Source organism: Equus quagga, chromosome 6 (genome assembly GCF_021613505.1).
Source record: "Equus quagga isolate Etosha38 chromosome 6, UCLA_HA_Equagga_1.0, whole genome shotgun sequence".
Taxonomy (NCBI): domain Eukaryota; kingdom Metazoa; phylum Chordata; class Mammalia; order Perissodactyla; family Equidae; genus Equus; species Equus quagga.
The window spans coordinates 106,959,558-106,986,610 of NC_060272.1; the positions used below are offsets into that span (position 1 = coordinate 106,959,558).

General features: G+C 41.3%; 1 protein-coding gene across 2 annotated transcripts in view; it reads left to right on the forward strand.

Moving 5' to 3' along the window:
• Positions 1–27,053, forward strand: part of SLC1A1 (solute carrier family 1 member 1) — a 72,381-nt gene that overhangs the window by 18,324 nt on the left and 27,004 nt on the right. For both annotated transcript variants that reach the window (XM_046664582.1, XM_046664581.1), the window contains exon 2: positions 14,766–14,906. In XM_046664582.1, coding sequence (XP_046520538.1) covers positions 14,766–14,906 — 141 coding nt within the window. The remainder of the gene's footprint in view (positions 1–14,765; positions 14,907–27,053) is intronic.

Here is a 27,053-nt window from a genome sequence, read left to right on the forward strand (position 1 = left end):
TTGCTCTATGAAACACATTGTTAAGAGAATGAATACAGGTCAAATCATTAATTGTACATCTCAAATATATGCAATTTTTAGTTGTTGATTATACCTCAATAAAGCTGGAAAATAAAAAATAATGAACAATCTACAGACTAGGAGAAAATAATTGCAGATCACACATCCAACATATCTGGACTTATATCTGGAATACCTAAAGAACTTTCAAAAGTTAAAATAGTAAGAAAACAATCCAACTTTAAAAATGGGCAAAAGACTTGAACAGACACTTCACCAAAGAGGGTATACCAATGGCGGATAAACACACAAAAAGAAGTTCAGCATTATCAGCCATTAGAGAAATGCAAATTAAAACTATGATGAGGGGCCAGCCTGGTGGCACAGTGGTTAAGTTCGCACGCAACTTCCGCTTCTTGGCGGCCCAGGGATTGCCGGTTCGGATCCCAGGTGCAGACATGGGACCGCTTGGCACACCATACTGTGGTAGGTGTCCCACATATAAAGTAGGGGAAGATGGGCCAGGATGTTAGCTCAGGGCCAGTCTTCCTCAGCAAAAAAGAGGAGGATTGGCAGCAGTTAGCTCAGGGCTAATCTTCCTCAAAAAAACCCACGATGAGATGCCACTATGTACCTATTAAAATGGCTAAAATAAAAAATACAATACCAAGTACTGATGAGGATATTGAGCAGCTGGTACTCTTCTACATTGCTGGTGGGAATGTAAAATGGTACAGCACTCTGAAAAACAGTTTGGTGGTTTCTTATAAAGTTAGCTATACCCTTATGGTAGAACCCAGCAATCCCATTCCTGAGTATATACCCTAGAAAAAGAAAAACTTACACAAAACTTGTACACAATGTTTATAGCAACTCTAATCATAATCACCCCAAACAGAAAGCAACTCAAATATCCTTCAATGAGTGAGTGAATAAACAAACTACAATCTATCCATAAAATGTGGTCCATTCAGCAAGAAAAAGGAACATAGGAACATACTATTGACATGCACGAAACTTGGAAGAATATCAAAGGCATTATGCTTAATGAAAGAAGCCAGTTTCAAAAGGCTACATAAGTATGATTCTATTTACTTGACGTTCTCAGAAAGACAAAACCTAATGATGGAGAACAAATTAGTGGTTGCCAGAGGTTAGGGGCAGGGGTGGGTGAGTGTGGGTGTATGCATGTGGGTGTGTATGTGACTATAAAGGTATAGCAGGAGGGAGTTGTTTGGCGTGATGGAACTGCTCTATATCCGTATCCTAACTTTGATAGTGATTGTAAGCATTTTAACACGTGTTAAAAATCATAGGACTATAAACTAAAAAAGTCAGTTTTACTTTATGATAAATACACTTACACACACACCTACTTTAAGAGTCATATTGGTGCAGACAAGTCCCGTGTTTGCAGGAGGAGGTTTATGTTTAGTAGTGAGGAATTCCTGCCTCCTAGTGTGTTCTCATTCCTGTGAAGAGCAGAACCTCCAGGGGCCTGATGCTGCCCTAATTCCCACTGAGGATATCTGAGCTAATTATTTTGGGTACTGTTGGGTGTGGAAAGTAAGAGAATTTCTTAACTCCACATCTCCAGGGCCAGCCAGGGCCTGTCTAGTGTTTTGGCCCAGGGACACACATGTCACATGGATCATGGAGGAGGTTGAGAGAGCTTTCCAAACACCCTAAGGCTGTGTTTTGAAGTTGCTGAGATGGTAAACACATAAAATGAGAAAGCAGAGGCAGCAATGTGCAAAGGCTCAGAGACTTGGGCACTGGGCAGAATTGAAACAGTAGATTGGGTTGGGGCGGGCCTGGACCAAGGAGCCTGGATGCCACTCTGTGATGGGAAACCATTGAAGGGCTTTAAGCAGGAGAATAACTCAGCCAGGTTTGCATCTTGGAAAGATTGCTCTGGCTTTGGTTTGAAGGATGGATTGGAGGAGACAAGATCGGAAGCAGGGACAGTGTTAGGAAGTTGATGAAATAGTCTTGGTGAGAAACAAGGTGGACCTGAACCAGAGCAGTGTCAGTGAGGATGGAAAAGAGAGAGACAGATTCCAGAGTTGTTTAGCCAATAAAATCAGGAGAACTTGGTGACTGTTCAATGTTTTGGGCCTGGGACAGGGCATGAAGTCTTCTAGAATGTCTCCAAAGTGTACCAGTTTGGACCCAGACTGCTTTGGTATCTCGGCTGTATCACTTATTTCCTGTGGGGACTTAGGCAAGTTACTTAACTTCCTTATACCTCTGTTTCTCCCTTGAAAATGAAGTTACCTCACAGAGTTGTTGTGAAGATCAGTTAGAGTTAATTAGGCTTAAACCAGTACCTGATTATAGCCTACACAGCCCTCAAAAAATGTTTACATTGCTGGGGCCGGCCTCTGATGTACCGTCCTCTGCTCCGGCAGCCTGAGGTTCACCGGTTCGGATCCTGGGTGCAGACATACACACTGCTTATCAAGCCATGCTGTGGCAGGTGTCCTACATATAAACTAGAGGAAGATGGGCACAGATGTTAGCTCAGGGCCAGCAAAAAGAGGAGGATCGGCAGTGGATTTTAGCCCAGGGCTAATCTTCAAAGAAAAAAAGATGTTTGCATTGACAACACAATTTAGGGAATAGAGAACTCTTCCAGGTATCTATTTCTATGTAACTGATCACTCTCAAACTTAGTGGCTTTAAAATAACAATTGTATTATGGCCCCTCATGGTTCTGAGAGTTGACTGGGCTCAGCTAAGCAATTCTCACTTGAGATCTCTTTTGTGATGGCATGGAGATAGTGGCTGGGGCTGAAATCAACTAAAGGCCCGTCACTCACTTGTCTGCTGCCTGGAAGAACCAAACAGCTGGGCCTCTCTCTCTCTCCCTCTCTCTCTCCAACGTGGTCTCTCCAACATGAAGCTTCAGGGTAGTTGGACTTCTTAAATGGTACCTCAGGGCTTCAATGTGAGTGTCCCAAGAAGAGAAACCATCAGAAGCTGGCCCTTTCTAACCTAGAGTCTGACTCCACACAGCCTCACTTTCGCTGCATTCTCTTTTATCAAGGATCACAAAGGCCTACCCAGGTTCAAGGGAAGGAGACAGAGGCTCCATCTCCTGATGGGAGGAGTGTCAAATAATTTGTGGACCAATTTTAAAACCACCAGGGTAACCCAGGAGGAAAAGTCAGAGGTCTTCTGGTAGAAAGAAGGATAAGTTTATTTTTCTCATGTTGGATACCATGTTGAGGTATATATCCAGGTAGAGATTCCCTGAAGGCAATTGTGTATTAAGTGTGGCACTTGGGAGACAGAATGAGGCAGGAGATAGAGCTAGAAATTGAAGCTATGAGACCAGATAGGATTACCCTGGGCAAGTGTGCAGCCCAAGAAGAGGGTGGAAGACAAACTCCTTGGGAAACACCAACACCAATATAGGGGGAAATGTCCCGAGGTGGGGAGATGGAGAGCTTACATTCAGCCTGGCTGGGTTCCCCAAGACGTCCATCTGGTTTTACCCCTAGGATGTTGCAGTCTGAGAATTCTTTTCTCTGGGTTCCGGCATCTTCTGGACAAAAGAGTTATTTTTCCAGCCAGTCTGGACCCTTGGTTGCCCATATCAAGCATCCTCTCCCGCCATGCTACTGATTCTCACAATCCCCTGCCCTCCCCACAAGGCCAGGCATTCCATGAAGGGAGTACAGGGTTCTGACTGCTTCTGTCCTGTATGTTTCCAGTATGGGACAAGATATTAGATCCTCCACCCTCCTCCCAATCAAGTGTTTTCCCTGAAGTAAAAGAGTACTTGAACAAGGTGTTAGGAAAGTTCCTTCTCTCCAACCACCTCTAAATATCCTTCTCAATTCAAGCCTTGTCCCTGTACTTGGCCTTCAGTTCCAGATCCTTTTAGGGAACCACATCACTGTAACGGCTAACCTGGTTCCTCTTTTGTGAGTTGCCACAAGGAAAGAAAAAATGACCTGCAATTCTATGAAAGAGCCAGGTTCCAAATCAAGTGTGTCTGACTTCAGAGCTGAGCCCTTCACCCCAAGCATCCCTCCAGAAGACACCAGTAGAAACCTACCCTGAATGGCCTGACCATTTGAACAATTGAATACAATGCACACCAGCTGGTCCCTGACAGATTGAGCTCAAGTCTGGTGGATTTAGTTTGTGTGAGCAGGTGAAGCAATAAGACTGGCCTCACCGTGGGGACATGGCAGAGTCAGAATGGCTTCACTTGACCGCCTCTTTTCTCTGAGAAATGGATGAATCAACAAACTGGTTCATATTCCTCTCAACCCAACCTCTGAAATGAGCCACCTTTATCATCTTGCCAAACCTTTCCCCAACCCAAATCATGGATCTGGGATTCTCATTCTTTTCCTGCCTTCATTCTCACCCACTCTTTGATGAAACTCCTTTTCCATCTTCCAGTCCTGTGTGGCTTCACTTCCCTGCTGGTGAACAGCCTCCTGACTGCTTTGTCTCCAGTTCTAATCCATCCTGTACACCTCAGCTGGGTTTATCTCCTTTATGCAAATATGTTCAGTGGCTATTCATTATCTCTACAAATAGCCAATCTTTGTATGTATCGCTTTACAGTGTACATGGTTTATCTAGTTTAATCCTCACAATTACCCAGTTTTACTGAAGGGACCTAAGGGTCAGAGAAGTATAAATTCCTCTCCCTGGCATTCTAGGCCTTTCATAGAATGTCCTGATTTTTGTTTCTGGTCTGCATTCTCAAAACCACCCCTCAAGCACCAGCCAGAATCTTGACTGAACACATTCTTGTTTCCTCTTCATGAGGAGCAGCACTTTGGAGTCAGATCGACCTGGGTCTTAAGGCTGGCCATGTGACCTTGGGCAAGTTTCCTAGCCTTTCTTGTATTACTTTATTTATCTGTAAATTAAAGGTTTGTTAGATTAGACAATTAAATAAATTAATAGATTATGAAAGTGCTTAGGACAGAGGCACAAAATGAATGTTAGTTTCTTCTTCTCCCGACCCATTTGTTTTAGGGTGTTTCCCCCACTCTCCTTCCTCCTCAGTAGTCCCTGCCTGTTGAATTCCTATTCTCACATCAAAGGCACATCTGAACTTCTGCCTTGCTTAATCCAGCCTAAGGGAAATTTCAAGGGAGCCGTGAACTCCTGCAACTTTGGGGTGGCCTCTCCTGTAGACTAGCAAGTTCTCTTGCCTATTATCATTGTATATGTCACATCCTGCCTACTAGAATGTAAGTTCTTAATGTCAGGAGCAACGTCGTCTCTTTGGCCTCACCCTGTAGCACTGCCTGTGGTGCTGTGCGAAGAAGTCACTCAGATGACACTTGTAGGATTCACTGGAGACCACAGGAAGCTTCATGAGGTCATCGTGATCATTTACTGATTGCTGTGATATTTGCTTTCCTCTGAACGTGGCAGCGTTCCCTCTTCTGATTTATCATGTTCCTGTATCATCTTCAGTGGGAAAATCAAAATGAAAGATGACAGCTTAAGAAGACATTGGCTTGCAAAGGTATTTGGTGTGATCTCACAGAGTTTAACAATTGTTTTTAAGTTTAATATGTAAAAATTGAGTGGTTTCACATAAAGACCTAATTCTTAGTTTCTCTTTAAAGAATGCACAAGAAGGCCACCCTGGCCCTCATTTCCATGTGGTAGCACTTGGCTGGAGCTGTCAGGACCACCACAGACCAAACAGGCCTGATTCTGTCACTACTGTCCTAACCCCCAGACTTGGACATTTACAGTTCTTTGATGTAAACTGTGAAAAATCATCAAAATGTATTTAAGCTCTATGTTTGGGAACAGAGTGGTTCCTCATTTTGATTTTAGGACAAGTGACCAAGTTGCTGTTATTTCCCAGAGTGGTGAAAAGGTTATTCTTCTATTATATATGTTTTTTTAAATGTGTATGTGCTCTCCATCTGCAGACACATTTCATTTGTTTAGAATCTATGGTGATAGAGGCCCCCAAGTCTTGTTCCAACTCCAGCTGCCTGTCTGTGGCTTTTTTGAGATGCGGGAACCATTCTTTCCATCAGGGAAGAGTGAAAATGTCAGATCACTCTGCTTCCACAGTCGCCTTTCAACACTGGTCCCTCTGCTCCCCCAGGGAGAAAGGCAGAAGCCACAGGGAAGGCCCCCCCCCCCCCCCCCCGAAGAGAAAAGGAGGAACAAGAGAATTTTCTCACTTTACACTTACTCCCATTTAATCCTTACCCAAAGTCTCTGAGACAGGTACCCTTCCTTCTTGACTGGTGACAAAACAAAGGCACCAAGAGGCTATTATTTACCCTCTGTAAATAAACCTAGGAAATAAATGGTGAGCAGAGTTTGGGCCCAGTTGTAACTAACTTATGTCATATTCTCCCTGTTCTGTCCACCTTGGGATGTTCACTTCCTTCCCACCATGTTTCTAAGTCTAGTGTTTGTGTAAGTGTGTATTAGTTTGAAGACAATTAAGAGCTGAGCCGAAATAAACAAAACTTGAGCTTCTGCCTGCTCTAAATAGAAGTTTCTATTCAGCCCTCCACTGGGAGTGTGTCTTTAGCTCTCCAAATTTTCTTCTATAAATATCCATAATTTGAATGGTCTTTAAGGAAATAGGAACAAATAAGAATAGTAAGATAAAGACATTATAAAATAATAATACATGACATTAGTTTGGATCAAAGTGCTTCCTATTTACATTTTTTCATTTGGTTCTCACAACATTCCTGAGGTACCTTCGCTGAAGTTTTTAGATGAAGAAAGCAAAGAACAAAGGCATTAAATGACTGCTAAGTATGTGGTAGAAGTGGAATCAGAATCCAGATTCCTGACTCCTCCTTCCATTGTATGATCCTGCTTGGTTTTTACTTATGCCAAGGTACAAGTCAATTTTGAAAGCTCTGTTCTCTCCACTTTTGCTGCTGCCATCATCTGTTATTTAGTCATAGCCAACACTTACTGAGCCTTCCTACAGGTCAGGGACGGGGCTAAATCCTCTGCATTCACTATTTCACTCAAGACACACAGCAGCTGTGTGATGCAGCTACTGTTGTTATCCTCTTTGAGGAGGATACTGTACCTTAACAGGGTTAAGTGGTTTACTTAGGGTCACACAGGCAGTAACTGTTAGAACAGACTCAATTCCAGATCTGGGTGACACATGGAAATTTCTGATGGCTTGTATCTTTACCTAGACTGTAAACCACATGAGGACCAGGATGACGAGTGTATCTTCTACGGAGCTTATCAAAATGATTGTATGCAGCAGGGACACAAGTCATTAATTTAATGATAGCTGATTTTTTCTAGGCCATTAGTTTGGTTTTTTTCTTTTCCTGCAAGGATTTCCAGGTCATATTGTTCTCAGAATAATCCTGCTTTTTTGTTAGTTGTTTTGATTGATTTTTATACCCTATAATTGATAATTAAGCTCTCAAACATTTCCTTTGAGGACTATGAACTACGATCTGTAATCACAACTTTTCTTTAAATTGATCATCTTCTTTTTTAGCTGTTAATAACATTTCTGGCTTCACTTGGGTTTTCAAGTTGTTATTTCCAGATGGTGAGTCCTTCAGATCTGATAAGTTCATACGTATCCTACTAAGTGAAAGCTTGAACAAAATGCCACATCTTTGGCAATCTTTATACTGTTAGTATGATAATTAATTGAAATAAAGAAGTTTCCCTGTGTTTTTGTCTTCACTCCTACCCCATGAAAAAGGCTTCAAATTGTTAACCAACCAAAATGGAAATGAATCACACTTAATATTATTCTTATCTGCCTTTCTTTTTTTCTGTTTGTAAATCAATTTAGTCTATTTGAGAGTATATGTATGCTTTTTTAGTTGAGATATAATTCACATAACATAAAATTTGCCATTTTAAGGTGCATAATTTAGTGGGTTTGAGTATATTCACTGTGTTGTTCAACCATCACTACTATCTAATTTCAGAAGATTTCCAATCACACTCCAAAAAGAAACCCTATAGCTATTAGCAGTCAGTCCCAATCTCTCACTCCCGCTCTATGGCAACCACTTTCTGTCTCTATGAATTTGCCTATTGTGGATATCCATATAAATAGAATCATTTAACATGTGGCCTTTTTGTGTCTGGCTTCTTTAACTGAGCATAAAGTTTTCAAGGTTCACCCGTGCTGTAGCATGTATCAGTACTTCTTTCTTGTAGCTGAATAATGTTCTCTTATATGGATATGTCACATTTTGTTTATCCAATAAGTTGATAGACATTTATGTTTTTCACTTTTTGGCTATTATGAATAATGTTGCTATGAACATTTCATGTACAAGTTTTTATCTGAAGATACGTTTTCACTTCCCTTGAGTATATACCTAGGAATGGAATTGTTGGATCATATGATAATTCTGTGTTTAACCTTGAGAGCTGACAAACAGTTTTCCATGGGGACTGCACCATTTTGCATTCCCACCAACAATGTAGAAGGTTTCCAATTTCTCCACATCCTCGCCAACATGTATTATTTTCTGACTTTTTTTTTTTTGAATAGTAATCCTAATAGTGTGAAGTGGTATCTCTTTGTGGTTTTGATTTACATTTCCTTAATGATTAATGATGTTGAACATTTTTTCATGTGTTTATCATCCATTTGTATATCTTTAGAGAAATGTCTATTCAAGTCCTTTGCCCAATTTTAAAAATTTAGTTGTTTGTCCTTTTATTGTTGAGTTGTAAGAGTTCTTTTTACATTCTGGGTACAAGACCCTTATCAGATGTATGATTTACATATATGCCTTTCTTGAGTCGATTGCAAAGCAAAGTTTTTCAAGAAAATTTATATTTTGCTGCCATATTGTGAAGATTGGTGGTCTCTACCAGGCCTTATGTCATATTTACCTATTAGTATTTGGAAGGTCACCAGAATTTACACTCAAAAATGAGGATTGGGGCAAGAAGGAAGCACTTTGTTTGCCAAGGGTTTTGCTTTGAGGTTATGCATTAATCCTCCCGCACCTTGAGGAAAGCCACGGTCACCGTCTACTGTAGTAGAAGGTGCTTTGGAGGCTGAGGATACATGTGGTGGCAGAAGCTTGAGAGTTTATGGCATTTTTATCCATAGTGGGATGGAAACATTGTTTTTGCTTGGGAATTAGGTTGTTTGTCTTTTGCTCATAAAGGAAAATTCTGGAGCAGATGAGCCCCACCGCGTACCCCCCATCATCCTTCATTACAGCCTATTTCTTCTCGTCAAGATGAGTTTGCCTGTTTGAGGTGGCTTGGTTAGAAGCTTTATAATGGCTGCCTGAAGTCTCGTTTTTCCTCATTCAGGCTCAACTGTGACTTTATCACTGCACACCTTGTAGAAGTCCTGGAACCCCAAAACCAAGGCAGAATAGGGATGGGGGAACCTCAGTTGAAGAAGGTGGCTAAGGGGGAGACTAAGATTTGCCAAGGACAGTTATGTGTTCAGGGCCTTTACAAAGGGAGCAGCTCCACTTGCTTGCATGTTGACTGAGGCATTCCTCACTGTGCTGGGGCTTGGGTCTGGCAGCGGGGTCTTTCTGCTCTTCGAGGTGGACACCACCATTACTGGTGCAGTCTTATGGATGCCCTTGCTAAGTTCATTTACCTCTTTGCTACTCAAAGTGTGGTCCCACTCACTGAATCTGCCTTTTAACAAAATTGCCAGGTGATCTGTATGCACATCAAATCATATACTCACACGGTTATTCAGTCTTTATCTGTCTGAACAATCTTCGTCTTTCTTTTCACGGTTTCTCTGGGTTTGGCCTGATGTGATATTGATGCCTTCCTACTTCTGGCTGCAGCTTCCTTTCATTGCTGGATGAAGAGAAACAACTGGGATTTCCTTGAAGAGCTATCAGGCTTGTAAACAATTTCATGAAATCCTGAAATAGTTATAAATTTGTGTTTACCCTTGAGTCTTCCTCAGCCTTCTCCCCTTCCATCTCCACCTCACTATCTTCCCACAGCTCCCACTTTCACCTTTCATTGTTAGTCCTTACCCCACTCAGACCCCCGACTATGCTGGGTCGCCTCTGTGATTAGCCCTCATTAGACTAGATGCTTCCTGAGGGAAGGGGTCTTATACTATCCATTTTTATATCTCTATTCCCACTGCTGGACCTAATATCCCTTGGACAGTAAATATTTGCAGAATTTACTTAGGTTATTGAATCATGTGAAAATTATTTCAGAAGACACCAAAAAAATTTTAAAATGCCTTTTCTTCTGGTGCCACCCAAGATCCTGAGACTTTTATTTCAGTGATATCAAGTGGTATAGAGATGAACAAACTAACATTACATTCAGTGCATTTTGTGGGTCCTTTATGTATCACATTTTAATCCTGAATTTTTTTCATTTATAGAATAAAAGGATGGGTCCAGCCTGGTGGCCTAGTGGTTAAGTTTGGCATGCTCTGCTTCAGTGACCCAGGTTCGCAGGTTTGGATCCTGGGCATGGACCTACATCACTTCTCAGCCATGGCATGGTGGCAACCCATATACGAAATAGAGGACAATTGGCACAGATGTTAGCTCAGGGTAAATCTTCCTCAAGCAAAAAAGAAAGAGGAAGATTGCCAACAGATGTTAGCTCAGGGTGAATCTTCTTCAGCAAAGGAAAAAAAAAGTTAACTTGTTGTTATGTGAATTTTATCTCAATACAAATTTGCAAAAAACTCTATAGTGATACAGCCATTAAAAATTACAAGAGGTAATATACAAGAGATAATTCATTTGAAGTGTTTCGCATGGAGCCTGACATATAGTATGTACTCAGTAACTGTTAACCATTGTATTAACTTCAATAGAATATGGAAAAATGAAGACAATTTCACTTTGCATATATTTGAATTGGTGAGATTGTGGATGAATTTTCGCACTTACTATTTCCAGTAGAGCTGTGATAATATTGCTTGTGCAGTAAATACATTTTTTAAGGGTTTAAAAATAAAAGCTTTACAGATTCAGAGGCATCTGTTTTTGAGCCAAAGTTCATGTAAAGAGCTTGCATTGCTGTAGGTACTCAGCTGTAAAGAAAAAGATGACAAAAGAGGACAGATATATTTCAGTGGAAGGATAGGATAGAGAAACCATCCTCCCATCTATTCAGTGTATGCACACAGTCATTTGTTAATAACTCTGTTCATTCTATGCTTTTTGTTTTCTGGTTATCGACATTCATCTTAAATTAGCTCCTGAAGAGCAAAAAGGCGTATTGTTAATTTGCTTAATCTAGTGCCCAGCACGACGGCATGGCTAGATAACTATTTCAGTGATAATTAAAGATATTTTTCTTTGCCAATAATTCTTATTTAATCAAGCCAAAATCAATGTGTGTACCAGAGAACTATTCTGGGGCTTTGATTAAAAACCACAGAAGATTTTAATCTCTTCTCTACAAATACCCTAAAACAGAAACAATGCTGTTTTCATAAATCTGAATCAAATCCAATTCAACTATCTCCGGATTAATTTTTATAACTATAAAAAATATGTGCATAAGAGCAAAGACTGGATGGGACCTGGAAAATGGGGGACAAAAGAGTGGATATATTGGTGTAAATCATTGTCTGTTGACTTTGTCCTTTTATTTGGATTTCCAGAATTATTTCATGAACAATAATTTTTTATAAACTTAGTGGGGGAAAAATCACCCCATTTCCTCCAAGATAGGGCTGCTGAACTGGCAGCTGTTGTATGAGACAACACAGGCATGAAGAGATGACATTCTGTGCATCTCCTCTTTTAAGCTTAAATTTTTTAACATGAACTAGAAGAAGAAATCTCTAGCTGAGGTCTTAATTGGTTTCCTCCCTAGTTTCTCCTTTCCCTGTTTTACCAGTGTACTTAGATTTAGCACAAAAACTGGAGAAAGCACAGCCAGCTGTCTAGAAATTGATGAGCTGATCATATGATGGAATTTTTAAAGTTGAGGACACTAAGGCTCAGAGATGTTCATAGCGTCTTGGGCATTAGAAGGGACCTTTGAAGGCATCTGACCCAACCCTCTTACCCCACACCTCTGATCCCACCACTTGACAATGGGAGAGAGTTAAGTTATGACCCAAGTTACACACCTTGCAAATGGCAGAGCCAGAACTCAAGCCTGCTCTTCTAACACCATGTTCTTCCCAAGTTGCCTCAGAACTTTCTTGAGATCTTCTAGCCTGTGTGAAGGAAGGCAGCCCAACAATGAGTTCCTGGTAATTTCTGGGGCTACAGAAGTCTAGGTAACAATTTTACCTTTGGGCTTCCTTTTTGGCCCTCCCAAAGCCTCCTTAGAGCTATTCCATTCAGGGAGGTTTTTGATCTTCATCTTCCCTGATTCTGGGAGTGGCCCTACCAGATGGGTCTGACCTGTGTACCCCCGGGTGGGCACTTATTACCAGCAGCCTTTGGCTTTAGAGACCTCTCCACTCTCCTTAATCCAGTCCAAGGTTCTGACTCTGGAAAAAGGTACAGGAGGATTGTGCCCTGTGAAATCCTGACTTCATCTTGGAACCTGGAGAATCTTGCAGTGATTTTTCTTATCCCGCATCTAATTTTTCCAAACTCACTTGAGACCAAGATAAAGCACACCCATTTACAAGGTGGGTCTCCTGGCTGATGTCTTTCACCAGCCACTTCTTGTACTTGAGGGTCCTGGAATGACGTCTCTGGCCCAGGGTAAATCTCCCAACTGCTTTTCCAGATCTTGGTTGGTATTTATATTCTTCTTCTTTTCAGACCAAAAAGAAATATTGGAGTACAATTTGTGATACTCTGAGAACAAGCTTGATAGAAAGTTTTCATTACTAAATACAGTAACCTATTCATGGTGCTTGTCACCTTTGATTGCTTTTAAGACCTCTTTTGGTGACTCTTTTATCTCTCCCATAAAAAAGCATATCTGGCTAAAGGCTGAAAAATAGCAAGTACATTTCTTTCTAACCACCCTGCATTCATTTGGGGTGGAGATGTTTAGAGGCACAATTAGTCGCTAGCAATATAAACCCTAAGATCAGAACACATGGGGTTCTCTTGCTCCTCAACAGAGTGCTTTTGTAACTGGTTTTTGAGCACAGACACATCTTTATTTTTACATACAGAGCTTTCTTTGACATACAAGCCAAAAATTTACTTGAACCAACCTAAACAGTATGAGAGAGAATGTCTGTTTTTTAAACACTGAGCATTACAGAGTATCCTTACAGCATAATGTAGGTATGTTCCGTATAGAACAGCTGAACATAGGCAAATTATTAAGCAGGAAGTGAGCACAACTTGCTTGTTAAATTCATGTACAATATTTTGAATCCTTGGTGTTCTTAACCATCCAAGAGTCTCCAAAACTAGCTTTCGACATATGAACTAAATAGGTTGATAATAGAGTTTTCTTTTGTCTTAGCTGCAATTTGAGAAATATTTATGTATATATATTTGTTCCAAAAATAATTTAAAATGGCTGATCAGACACACATTCAATAATGTATGTGTAAAATAAAGAATCAAGGCAAAGATAGAATATGTAAGAAAATAAAATTAAGCTAACGATAAGGTTACTACACAAATGTATCTTGTGAGGTTCATCTGCTTGGTCTACTAGTGGGCATGGGAAGTATACATGAAGTTAAATGAAAACTCTAGTATTGATTATAATTCTCATCTCTTTTTATTGCCCTAGAGTTCTTAACTGTGCCCAAACAACACTAACTTTTCACAAACTAATTATCTGAGTTTATGAATTAGCATATCCAGTGATATCTTCCTTAGATCTTCCTGCCCTTTAGTCATTTTGCTTCCAATTAGCATGTCATCCATCAGAGATTGATGAAGGAAAAAAAACGTGTGAATCATCCCAGCTCATTTTATTTCTTGGTTTAAAAAAAAGGGGGCTGGGAAGGGGGGTGTGTGTGGGGCATGGAGAAGGGCAGTTAGATGTTACTAGAACCATTTGGAAGAGAATAAAGAAGAAATATTTAAAGTTTGTGATTTCTAATTATCAAAATGAACACAATGAAGGAATTCATGTAGACATCTCGTTAAGGCAAGCTTTTAAAGAATGTCTAACATTTCTTGTTATTGAAGATTCCATACACTCACAAAATTATAAGCCTCAATGTCCAAGGTACTCAGGATCAGGAACTTCATAAAAAACCTCTTAATCAGACAAACTTGAACACATCATCATCTAGAAATAAATGAAAAGAGTGCAAAGCATTAAAGAACACAGTTGTTCAACAATAGGTCAAATATATCAAACCAATAGAATCTTCTGTTGCTAATAAATTATAAAAGGTTCATAAACAGAGAAGAGTATTTATCATAAAAAATTATCATAAACAGAATATTTATGATAAAAATATAAGAAAAATGAAAACTGGTATGTAAACTATAAAATATATAAAATATCTAAGGTAGACAAAGAATATAGGTAGTGTATAAAAACATTATAGCTATATTGGGTTGACTGAGATGATGAACTTATTTTCTTTCTCACAGAATTTTTTGGTGTTTTGTCATTATAAATATAATTGAGGAGAAGAAAAGAAATGAAAACAAAGCTTTCACATGAAGAATATTTTTTTACAGATTTACCAAATAGTTTTTATTTTCTGCTTATTAAAATCTGATTTGTTTTTTAAGTCTAAAGTTTACAGATTCATGGCAGATCATCTAAACTGTTCTTCTTTCCATTAAAATGTGCATTTGGGGAATATTTTTCCACAGAAATGATTACAGGCAACTCAATAATGTTCCTCTTTTCTTTATTCCAATTCCTGTTTTTCTTAGGGATTGCCATGGGAGTCTTGATTCGAGAATACAGCAAGTTCTCTAATCTGGAGAAATTCTACTTTGCTTTTCCTGGAGAAATTCTAATGAGGATGCTGAAACTCATCGTGTTGCCATTAATTATATCCAGCATGATTACAGGTACCTTGAGAAAACTGATGTTCTCTGTGATTATTTAAGGAGCCATCACTTAAGTCATTTTCTTCTAATTATGGAAAAAATTAAAATGCGTTTGATGCATCACACACATATGCACTCTCTCCTCACTTGGAAGGTATATATTTGCTTGAGTAGAAATATTTCATTATTCACAAAATGGCATTGTTTTGTGGCATTGCCCTGCTTCTGGCACTGTCCACCACAGCTCAAATCTTCATTTGACCAGCCATATGATGTCTCGTGAGGAAGGCACCATTTTCAAATGTATTATAAATAAAACTCTATCCAGGACACAGAACGGGGGAAAACAAGGTGTAGTTGGTCGCTGAAATGTCAGCCAGTGTTCTCAGGCAAAGTGTGGTTGTCAGTTTGGATCATGTTTTCAGTAGTTCATTCATTTGTTTCCTAACTGCAGCCGTCCTGCCCACTACCCTCTCAGCAGCTCCTTCAGGGTCCCTCTGCCCCGTTGCCTCACCCCTTTCCACTCCTCCACGGAACTCAGAACGTGCTACACACCAGCCCTGGAAATTTGCCCAGGGGACCAAGAGTCACATACTGTGGGAAAGGTTTAATTATAGATTTGCTCCATATTTTAAATGCCTAGTATCTTTAAATCTGAACTTGTGACAGTTATATTTGGAAATGATTTTTCCCTTATTGATCATTATATTGCTGGGTCCCTTTAAAGAGCAAGCTCCCTTCTGTAGATAGAGATTAATTTGGTTTACAAAACTGTCATTTTTCTGGGTATGGTAAGCTGCTCTCTGCACTCCGTAGTTTCCTGTAGTTATCTTAATTCTGGCAATAGGTAAAATGTGGCACATCAGTCACTAGTGTTGTCAGCTTGAAAATCAGGGTTTTATGTAACTGTGTAATTAGGAGTCTTGACTTGTCCTCTTCTAGAGCATTTTTCTCCACTGCCACTGAGGAGACCTGGGACTGATCTCTGTAGACTACTGAACATTGGCTGGGTGACAGGAGGGTGGGTGTCAGGATCTGCTGAATTCAGCGACTGCATTGCTTGAAGAGCCATAGATTCGGCTGTTGAACTTTTCAAGTGCCGAACTCCAACTAAACTAGAATTCCTTGGGAGCCTTGTTCTTCAAAGGTCTTGGTGTTCTTGACTTACTAGAAACCTAAAGAGAGCATTTAATTACTTTTATTTATGTATTTAATTATGTTTTGAAATGCCCAGCTTCTTTTAGGCTCTGCAGCCTGAGGGCCAAATCAGCAGACCAGTTGTTTATTACAGTATAATGTTTGTTTGTTTGTTTTTGTTTTTGGTTTGTTCCAAAGATTGGCACCTGAGCTAACGTCTGTTGCCAATCTTTTTTTTTTCTTCTTCTTCTTCTCCCTAAAGCCCCCCAGTACATAGTTATATATTCTAGGTATAGATCCTTCTGGTTGTGCTGTGTGGGACGCCGCCTCAGCATGGCCTGATGAACGGTGCCATGTCTGCATCCAGGATCCAAACCGGCAAAACCCTGGCTAAAGCAAAACATGCAAACTTAACCACTTGGCCATGGGGCTGGCCCCTATTTATTTGTTTAACTTTAAATTACTGTAAGCATTTAAAATATGGAAGATTATATGTAAGCATCCAGATTTCTAGCTTCCTCTGGAAAAAATTAAGATCAGGAAACACTGGACCCGTGTGCCCACACACCAACAGTGGTCTGGAGCTGAGAGACAGCTAATCCGTTTAGTTGGAGCAAATGCATTTGAGGATGCCACGGTCCTCACCATTCCCTGTTGCCTAATACCTCATCTGCTGGACTCATTTACATTACCTGCTGGCCTCTGTAGGCATTGCCATTACAACCTCTTAGGATTTTCTCAAAATCAAAGATTCTTAATCTTTTCTTACACTCCTTTGAGAATGTGGTGAAAGTTTTGGGCCCTCTCCCAAGAAAAATATTCACAGTTGTACCTGTATACTGTATCTTGCATGCAGTTGCACAAAGTTTGTAAACCATTTGATGAGCAATACTATTTAAATCTTTGTCTGTGGAGGAAGGTATGGATAGTTGATGCAAATTAGGTGGCAAATCCAGAACTCGTGCAGTAAACCAGGTTTTAGAAGGTAAAAGTACATGTATGAATATACTAGTTGCATAATATTGGATGTTTGAAAATATGTACTGCTCTCGGCAGCCAATTACTAGTGAGGTTTTTGCAGTCTGGCTGTTTTAGGCGCTAGCTCAGCCTTGCAAATCATCTAGAAAAATAATTTGCAGCCCTCACCATTCCACTCACATAGCCCAGCTGCTTTTTGAAGCTGTAGCACAGGTCTGGAAATTTCTACATTTTTCCTTTACCAAACCGCCAGCAGTTAAACAGGAGTTAGAGCAGAACTGCTATCCATTCTTTTGACATGGAGTGATAAAATGGTCAAAGATTCAAGGGATATGAACAAAGCAGGATGGGAACAATGATGCTGTATTCGTGTTTTAAATTGGCAGATTAAAAGGAAAAAAGTAGGGGCTGGCCCAGTGACGTAGCTGTTAAGTTTGCACGCTCTGCTTAAGTTTGCACGCTCTGCTTCAGCAGTGTGGGGTTCCCAGATTTGGATCCTGGGTGTGAACCTAGGCACTGCTTATCAAGCCATGCTGTGGCAGGCATCCCAGATATAAAATAGAGGAAGATGGGCACAGATGTTAGCTCAGGGCTAATCTTCCTCAAAAAAAAAAGAGGAAAAAAGTAATAATACTGGTGTTGGCAAAGTTATAGGAAAATGGGCTCATTCATACATTTTGGTTACTGTATTAATTGGAACAAACTTTATGGGGGGGCAGTTTGGAACATATCCTGATGTTTCCACTTCGTAGTTCTACTTCTCCAAATTTATCATAAAGAAATAGTCAGAAATGTGTTCAAAGATTTAGGTACAAGGACATTCATGATAGTATTTTTTTTTTTAATGATTTTTTTTATTTTTTCCTTTTTCTCCCCAAAGCCCCCCGGTATATAGTTGTACATTCTTAGTTGTGGGTCCTTCTAGTTGTTGCATGTGGGACGCCACCTCAGCGTGGCTTGATGAGCAGTGCCATGTCCCAGGATTCGAACCGACGAAACACTGGGCCGCCTGCAGCCGAGCGCGCGAATTTAACCACTCAGCCACGGGGCCAGCCCCATGATGATAGTATTTTTTTATAATGGTGATAAATTATAGACAATCTAAATGTATGTCATAACCATAAGTTAGAGTTCTATGCAACTATTAAAAACCTTGGTTTGGAAACATATATAATGACAAGTGGAATGTTCCTAATACAGTGTAAAGTAGGAGGATAAAAGAAATTACACAACAGGATATTGCATACAACCCACATTTTATTAAAATTTATATACATTTTTAAAAGTTGGGATCAAAATCAAATGGTTAACTGTGGTTAGATCTGGATAGTAAGAAGATGTGATTCATTGCACTTTCTTTACCTTTACAAGGTAAACACGTTATTTTTGTTTGTTTTGTTTTTTCTTCTCTTTTTTAAGAATGGATTTTAATTTTTTTTCCTTAAAGATTGGCACCTGAGCTAACAACTGTTGCCAATCTTCTTCCTTTTTTTTTTCTGCTTTTTCTCCCCAAATCCCCCAAGTACATAGTTGTATATTTTAGTTGTGGATCCTTCTAGTTGTGGTATATGGGACACCGCCTCAGCATGGCCTAATGAGCAGTGCCATGTCTGCGCCCAGGATCCCAACCAGCGAAACCTTGGGCCGCCGAAACGGAGCGCGCAAACTTAACTACTTGGCCATGGGGCCGGCCCCAAGAATGGATTTTAATTTTAAAGGATGGATTCTGCCCTGTGCTCCTCCGACCTCGCCTCTGGTAGTTTGCCTGCTCCCCTCCTCCCCACCTCTCCTCCCTGTCTCTGCAGCCTTCAGCCTGCTGTGCGTTCCTTCCCCCAAGCCCTGCAGTGGTCCTCAGCCTTCCAACCCAGCACAGGCCGGGAGGGGAAAGAGGAAGAAGACCACGGAAAATACACAGGAAGAACAGTTTTAACATTTCAAAAGCCTTAATAATCCAGCATATCAGTAGTTTATTTTATACATGTATTAGGCCAAAGGATAACGCGTATTAGAAGCTGGGAAAAGTTGAATGAGTCCCCTAAGGAAACATAAATTAGAGGTAGAGACACAGCGAAAATTGAGACGTAAGGCTAATAATCTGTGCTTCTGCATGAAGGAAACTCTCTTGCCAAATTAACAGGTAGGAAAAAAAGAAACCTCTGCCTTCAAAGCCTCTGCTGGCATAGAAATACTTACTTTTTAGTTGTTTTTTTAAAAAATAGGAAGACTCCCCCTTCATGTGATGATGAAGTTAAGACATGTTTGTCAGGGAAATTTGAATATAGACTGGCCATTAGATGGTATCCAGAAATTGTTGATAATTTTTTAGAAGTGATAATGACATATATAAGAAAATATCCTTATTTTTAAAAAGTGCGTATGGAATTATATAGGAGTGAAATGACATAATGTCTGGAATTTGCTTTAAAACAGAAAAAAAAAAGAGAAGGCACGGTAGATATAATCTCAAGGCATTTCCAGAGACAGGCGGTGTAGGCGCTAACAGACAGAATCCTACCCATAATTTATATCCTGAGGGACACACTCGCGCTGTGCCACAGAATATCTGTGCTCCGGCCCTGTTAACATTTAGGTTTGTTAAGCTGTATTTATATCAGACCACCAGGGAACTAGCAGGGGAAATGACTTACGAACATGCCTGAGAATTGTGGCTCTGGAAAATCCTGGTCCAGGTCTCACCAACCAGTGAGTTTAAATTTGGGTCACATTTTCTTTAATACCCAAATTAAGATGGCTTGAGCCTCCTATGACCAGCACAGGAATGGAACATCACCTTGACTGCTACTCCTAGAGGTTCCCTAAGCATCTTTTGAGGGTGCTGTCTTAGTTGTGCTCAGGAAGAGGTCCCCATCTCTTCCACTCCAGCCTCTCTGCCACGACTGCCTGGGCCAGAAGTGCTCCACCGGGCATACCTGCCTCCCCTGGTGCCTCCTGTGGCTGCCAACACCCCTCTAATCCTGAGGAGCTCCCCACTTTGCTGCTCCATCCTAAAATAGGAGCAAGAACTTAGTTCTCCATAGCACAGCTGAGACCAGGCTGCTAGGTAGAACAAAGCTTTATGAAAGGTCGGGGGATGAGAGCAGGTGAAACCAACAGTGACATCCAGCTGCTCCCCATAGGAGTTCTTCCAAGAGCCTCAGGGTCCCTTAAGAAGGCTGCACCTCTGCTTAGCTGGCAGCCTGCCTCCAGGAGGCTACGGTCAGCTAATGCCTCCATGGAAGATGTTCCAAGCATTGTCACATCCTAGATGCCACCACCCAACACTAGGTTCTAAATAGGAAAAGTTTCACCATCACACAGGTCTTCCTGGCCTGGCCCAGAAGCAACCTCGTTTTGGGATGATCACCATTGTGGAAGATCCGCTTCAGAGGAAACATCCCTCACAGCCACAAGGGGATGGTTTTGCCTTGTGGGCCCCATCAGGAGACCCACGGTAGAAGGGATACCATTACGCTAGTACCTGCTGGATTGTGGCATACCTGCCAAACTTGTGGGACTTAGTCTGTCTAGGTTGGTCTGTGCCACATCCATGCCAGTTCCTGCGCACAGTTCTTTCTCCAGAGCAAGACCTACCCATTCCTGCAGCATCTTATTCTGGATTTCTTATAAATACTGGCTCCTCAAGAAGCACTACCAGTTTACAGCTCAGCACATTCCAAGTTTATAACAAGCCAAGAAAACTCCCACCTTTCCCTCCACCCCAAGCCACTGAGTCCCTGGGTCCTAGTACTGATTCCACCTCCTCGATAAGTCATGTTACTAAACATACGATTTCACTAGAAAACACGTATATTCTGTTTATCAATGTGTTTCCAGTTTCCACAAAGCACAGATTGGGTATTGGATTTACATTTGTGGGAAGCTTCTCCAAAGATAAATTTAAGACTTCATCCTTGGAAGATTACAAAAAAATTGCTCTGGACTTTTAAACGGTTGTCACTCTAGCTTCTACATCAAGATTTCAAAATTTTAGGCCTTGGTCTCAACTCTAATGGCAGAGGTCCACTACTTTTTAACCAAGAAAAAAATTTAAAGCCTTATAAAGGTTTAGCTACAAACAGTATTTGTTAAACAATAGCCAAATGTATGATACATATGTGAGTCAGTTTCTTTTCAAGCAGGGCTCTGCAAGCTATTCTTGTAAAGGGCCAAATAGTGAATATGTTAGGCTTTTTGAGCCACACAGTCTCCGTCCATCTACCCAACTGGTTGTCACAGAAGTGTAGCCATAGACAATATGTAAATGATTAAGCGTGGCTGTGTGTCAATAAAACATTTATTTACAAAAATCAGGAGGCCTACCAGCAGCTGACCTCTGCCAAAATGAAATACAAGACTAGATTCTAACTTTCAAGATACAATCTAATTGAGATGGAATCTCTATGACCAAATAAACCAACACACCAAGCAACTACTACTCACAGCAAGCAATGAATATAAATGCCCTGAAGAATGGAGGATGGAGCAGGATAAGTGAAGTCAGTCAAGGTTTTTGGAGACCCCTATTGTTAAATTCAGGCTTTGGAGGGATGACACACTTGGATCGTTTGGGCTAGGGAAGGCATTTTTTTGAGGCTATGTATTCATTTACTCATAAGCAGCTGTGTACCTGGATACCATCCCACATCCTCCAGTAGAAAGAACTGTGCTGTGGGCCTCCCTAAGACAGGGTTCAGTTTCATTCAAGAGATATTTGTTAACCCCACCGGTATGAAAACAGACTAACAGAAAACCACCTATGAGAGGGTGAGGTTCCTGCCACCCACGCGGTCATGGACCCCGGGTCTTCTGCTAGCCGGATCCATGAGTCCTCGTGTTTGCAAGAAGGTAGAAGAGTCGAAGATGAACATATCACTTGGTTGTACAGCTTGCTATTAGGTCACTAAGAGCGTTTAATGTCAACTTCAGCTATGGGGTAAAGTATGCATGCTTTTCTTGAAACATTGATGGTTTTTACATAGTTCCATCTCTATGAAAATTGCCATTTCAAGTTGGCTTATAAACTTAAAACTCCACGCTGGGAAAGGCACATTTGTAGCCTAAGACTATACACACTGAGAATAAACTGCTTGCCTCATTTGCAACATCTGGAACCACCGGGCTCTGCCTGCATTTTAAGTGCCTCCGTTCCATCCCCCAGCCTTATTGGGGAACTGAGAAAATAAGATATCCTAAGCAGGTTTGCACACATGAATTAAACATTTCCCAAAGATCATCAGGAAATTTTGTGTTGAGTTAGAACACAGCTATTGCAGCCAGAGGACTTATTATATTAATTTGATGTCTGCAATGGTTTTCTCCTAAGAAGAAAGGGACACATAGTGTATAAGGAATGAAGTTTCCACAGTGAATGTGCCACTTGCCACAGTAATAAGATGAAAAGTGGCAAGAGATAAATATGCCTGCTTCCATCTTTCTGAAGCCCAGAGGATCAACCACGAATGAGCTTTCCTTCTGCCCACACCAGTACTAGACTTTGTCACAGCTCTGTTCAACTGTAAGTTAACCTGATTTTGTTTCTAAAAAAAGGAGTGAGAAACCATGCAGGGATTCTAAGGAACCTTCTATGTGTTGAATGCATGGACCTGGGAGACCATTCATTCATTCATTCCATCTTTGATGTCCCAGGCTCTGTGCTAGGCACAGAAGATATAAAGATGAGTTCTATTCCAGCAAGAAAGAGAGAGTACAGTACAATGCTGTGTGATAAGTGCTTTGTGGGAATAAGGATAGTGGAGATGACATTGGGATGGAGTTTTGAAGAAAAGATAAGAATCAGATGAAGGGGGGCAGGCATTCAAGGCAGAAGAAAATATCAGATGGCATGGCATTTTGTGAGGACAGTGGGACTTTGGAGTGCTGGAAACATGGGGAGAAGGGGTGGGAATGGAAAGATGAGCATGTGACTTCATGGGTTTGTGTGCCTTCCTAAGGGGTCTGGACTTGAGCCTGTAGGCATGGGAAAGCAAGTTACAGCAGTGACTCCCACCTGTGCCATTCTCTACACAAGGACACCCTGCACAAGCTTCAAGTGGGGAAGTATTGTTAAAGAAAAAAAATTCAATGATAGTGATAAAGACAGTAAGGCAGACTTTCTTCAGGACTGTCACATAGGTGTAGGGACCACTACAATGGGATTTTGCAGTGGGGAGAGAGATTGGGCTCAACTCTGAACAAATACAGCACAAGCAAGTGGGAACTGATAGCCAAGGAGAAAGGTAGGGGGGATCAGCAGATGGAAGATGATGAAGAGAAAACTTCAGGGAGAAGGGGGATTCTAGCTAAACCGACCTAACAAGATTCTTGCTGAAGAGAGACCAGGGTGGTCACATATCACCTGGGGGACGGTGGAGGATGAGGAACCTGATTAGATATCAAGAATAGTGGGATATCAAAGCTTGGGGGTTCCAGTTAAACTGACTTAGCAGAGTTCTTGCTAAAACTAGACTTTACAAGGAAGTGCACAGCTGGCCTAGAAGAAGGTTCAGGAGCCTGACTAAAGTGTGGTCAAGCAAACAATCTTTGTCAGTGTCGATTATAGTGGGGCAGGAGAGTCTAGTGGTTAAGTGTGCAGACTAAGGAGCCAGAGTGCCTGGGTTTGAATCCTGGCTCTGCCATTTACTAGCTGTGAAACCTTCAACAAGTTACTTAAGTTGTCCTCCACTGTAAAATAGGGAAGTATTAGTACTCTGTCATGGTGCATTTAAAGTGCTATATAATTTTTTTATTTACTCTTTTTTTGTCTGATACTGTTAGAAGTTTCTAGAATATCCCTGCATTGGCATCAGAAACTACAGGGCCAATATTAGAATTGAGCCATACATATGCATGTGCATACCATGCATTCATTCTGGAAATTAAAACAATATAAAAAGACTTGCTCTGCCACTAGTTTATAAGGTTCACCAGCATACAAGTAGCCCTACCCAGAAGCGTAAGCTTCTAATTTTACAGGATAAGGAGAAGCAAAGACAGAGCTCAATAATAATTAGGTCTTGGTAGAAAACCAGAGAAGTTTCACTGAGCTGTTAGCTATCCTGATGTCAAAGCATGGACTTTGAAGAGAGTAAAGGAGTTTCTCAGGTTCTCTGAGGTGTGTTTAATGCTCTTATTGAACAATAAGCCTCCTATAAAAGCCCGTGGCATCTTCTGAAAAATTGGCCCAAACTACGAATACCACCATGCTCTGTGGTGTAAAAAACAAAGTTGAAGCAGCTCCCGGACTGCTGAAGAACCAGGAGACCAGCCCGCTGCTTCTTGACACATGTTTTGGACATCAAATGCAGACTGGCTGACAGAGGCTACAAAGTGAGAGCCTTCTGTTGGTTCTGTCTGAGGACTGGTTTATTTTGTTAACTTCACAGAATAGTCTGGGGGATGATATAATCTATTTTAAGGGAATTCTTTGTATTAAGATCTCTAAGAAAAAGAGATGTCATAAGTGAAGTGTGCACAGAAATATATTTTGCATACTCCCTCTGCCTTTTCCGTTCCCTTTGAATATGCCGGGGGTATTTATCCAGGCTGCAGAGATTTCCCTGTGCCCTGGATTAACAAAGTGAGATCCTGTCCAGCCTTGTTTTCCTGGGGAATGAACTTGTTTATTTAATCTTCATAGCAACCCAATGAAGTTGTAAAGTGGGTGGGACCTTATCTTCATCTTTAGAGATGAGAAAACAGGAGGTTGAAGAGAGATTAGCGGCGTTTCCGAGATCGCATAGATCATAAGGGCAGCACCTGGACTGACGCAGAGTCTGGAGTTCCATTCTGGAACATTCTACTGCCTAGGGACTGGAGCCTGGGAAGAGGGGTCTCGGGCAGGCAGCCATACATAAATAAGTAGGTTGTTCATTCAGTCAACATGTGTTTATCAAGCTCCTCCTAGGCGCTTGGCACTGGGTATATTTTGGTGAACAGGCAGATATGTAGGTCTCCTGCCCTTGAGGAGCTTACAGTCTAGAGAGAAAGAGGCATTAAATGCTGAACCCATTGATAAAAATTGTGAAGCCTGATATGAATAGGATGCCAAGCGAGGAAACCAGGGGAGCCTGCTTCAGCCTGGAGACTCAAGGAAGGACTCTGACGAAAGGACTTAAAAGTAGCCAAATGAAGGGTTGGAAAAAGCAGTCCAGCAGAAGCAAGAGCCTGTGCAAAGCCCTTGAAGTGGAAGTTCAGTCTGCTCTAGAAGAGGCTGGAAGAGGGCAACACGATGGCGAGGTGGCACTGCTGGGGCTGGAAGGCAGGCAGGCGTCCTTCTCACAGGGTCTCCTTAGCCGGAGAAGACAGTTTTATCCTCAGTGTTTTATACCCTCGTGTGAAATGGCCTGATTTAAGTTTTTAAAAGATCTCTTTAGTGACCATGTGACAAAGGAATACAGATAATGGAAGAAGGAGTGAGGGAATGAATGAGTTAACTCTTGTTCAGTCTCTTCCATTTGCTCAGTGACACATTTCCTATTGATCATTTCATTCAATAATAATGAAGGCTATAGTACACATTAAGTTCTAGCCACCATACTAGGCATGTTATTGATATTATTTCTGATCCTTACAACAACCGTGCAAAATGGTGGTGTTCACTTTGCTCCTGACAATTACCCTTTATAAGGTAGAGACATTTAAAACCTCCATTTGGGGTCAACCCTGGTGGCCTAGTGGTTAAGTTTGGCATGCTCTGCTCTGGTGGCCTGTGTTTGGTTCCTGGGCATGGACCCACACTACTCCTCTGTCAGTGACCATGTTGTGGTGGTGGCCCACATAAAAAGAAAAAAAAAGAGGGGCTGGCCCCATGGCCGAGTGGTTAAGTTCGCACGCTCCGCTGCAGGCGGCCCAGTGTTTCGTTGGTTCGAGTCCTGGGTGTGGACATGGCACTGCTCATCAAACCACGCTGAGGCAGCGTCTCACATGCCACAACTAGAAGGACCCACAACGAAGAACATACAACTATGTACCAGGGGGCTTTGGGGAGAAAAAGGAAAAAATAAAATCTTGAAAAAAAAAAGAAAAAAAGCAGAGGAATCTTGGCAACAGATGTTAGCTCAGGGTGAATCTTCCTCAGGAAAAAAAAATGCCATTTGATAGATGGGGAAACTGAGTCTGGGAGGAGAAGGCTGGGATTTGAGCCCAGTGTGTCCCCCCAAAGGCCATGTTTGTTTCTCCCCATGCCAGTGGAGATACAGGAGTCATCCAGGTAAGAGAGTTTTAACTCCTATGCAACAGTGAGTTTCATGGAAGTTGTGTCCATTCACAGTTGTGAAGCACCATCAGATGCCAGACCAAAATACTTCCAATAATGGAGTTAATTCTGACACCTTAATGGCAAGGTGGAGAGAGATTGTCACGAAAACTTTGTTCTCCAGTGGGTGGTAGCTTAATCAGAGAGCTCTCGGAGGAGTCTTTTGCCTTCCAGTGTTTATTTTTAAAACATGCTATTGTTTAGCCCATGGCAACTGCTTCCTTTGTAGTGTTTTTATAAAAAGTTCTAATAGATTATTACTGTTTTAGCCAGGAGCCAGTACCCCAGCTCATCAGAGCCTCCTCCCAAGGTGAACAAGCAAGCATAGTTTCTTAAAATAAAGAGCTATCAGGTGCCCCTAACTTCCAAGGAAAACCTTGAATTGTATCCTTGTTTCTAGGCCACAGCCCAGCCTCAAGATGGTCCCTGGTTTTAAAGGACAATCCTGGGCTCACTGGTAACTGGACTTGCAAAAGAAAAACAAAATCAATGGCAGTGGTAAAAGATGGTAAAGCAGACTTTATTCAGGATCGTCGAGATAGGTGTAGGGACCACTGCAGTGGGATTTTGCAGTAGAGAAGAGAGATCAGGCTCCACTCTGAATACAGCATGGGTAAGTGGCAATTGATAGCCAAGGAGCAGGATGGGGGTCAGTGGATGGAAAATTACTAAGAGGAAACATTATGGGGAAGGGGGATGCTAGCTAAACCGAACTAACAGGATTCTTGCTGAAGAGAAGCCAGGGTGGGTCACATATCACCTGGGGGATGATGGAGGATGAGGAATCTGGTCAGATATCT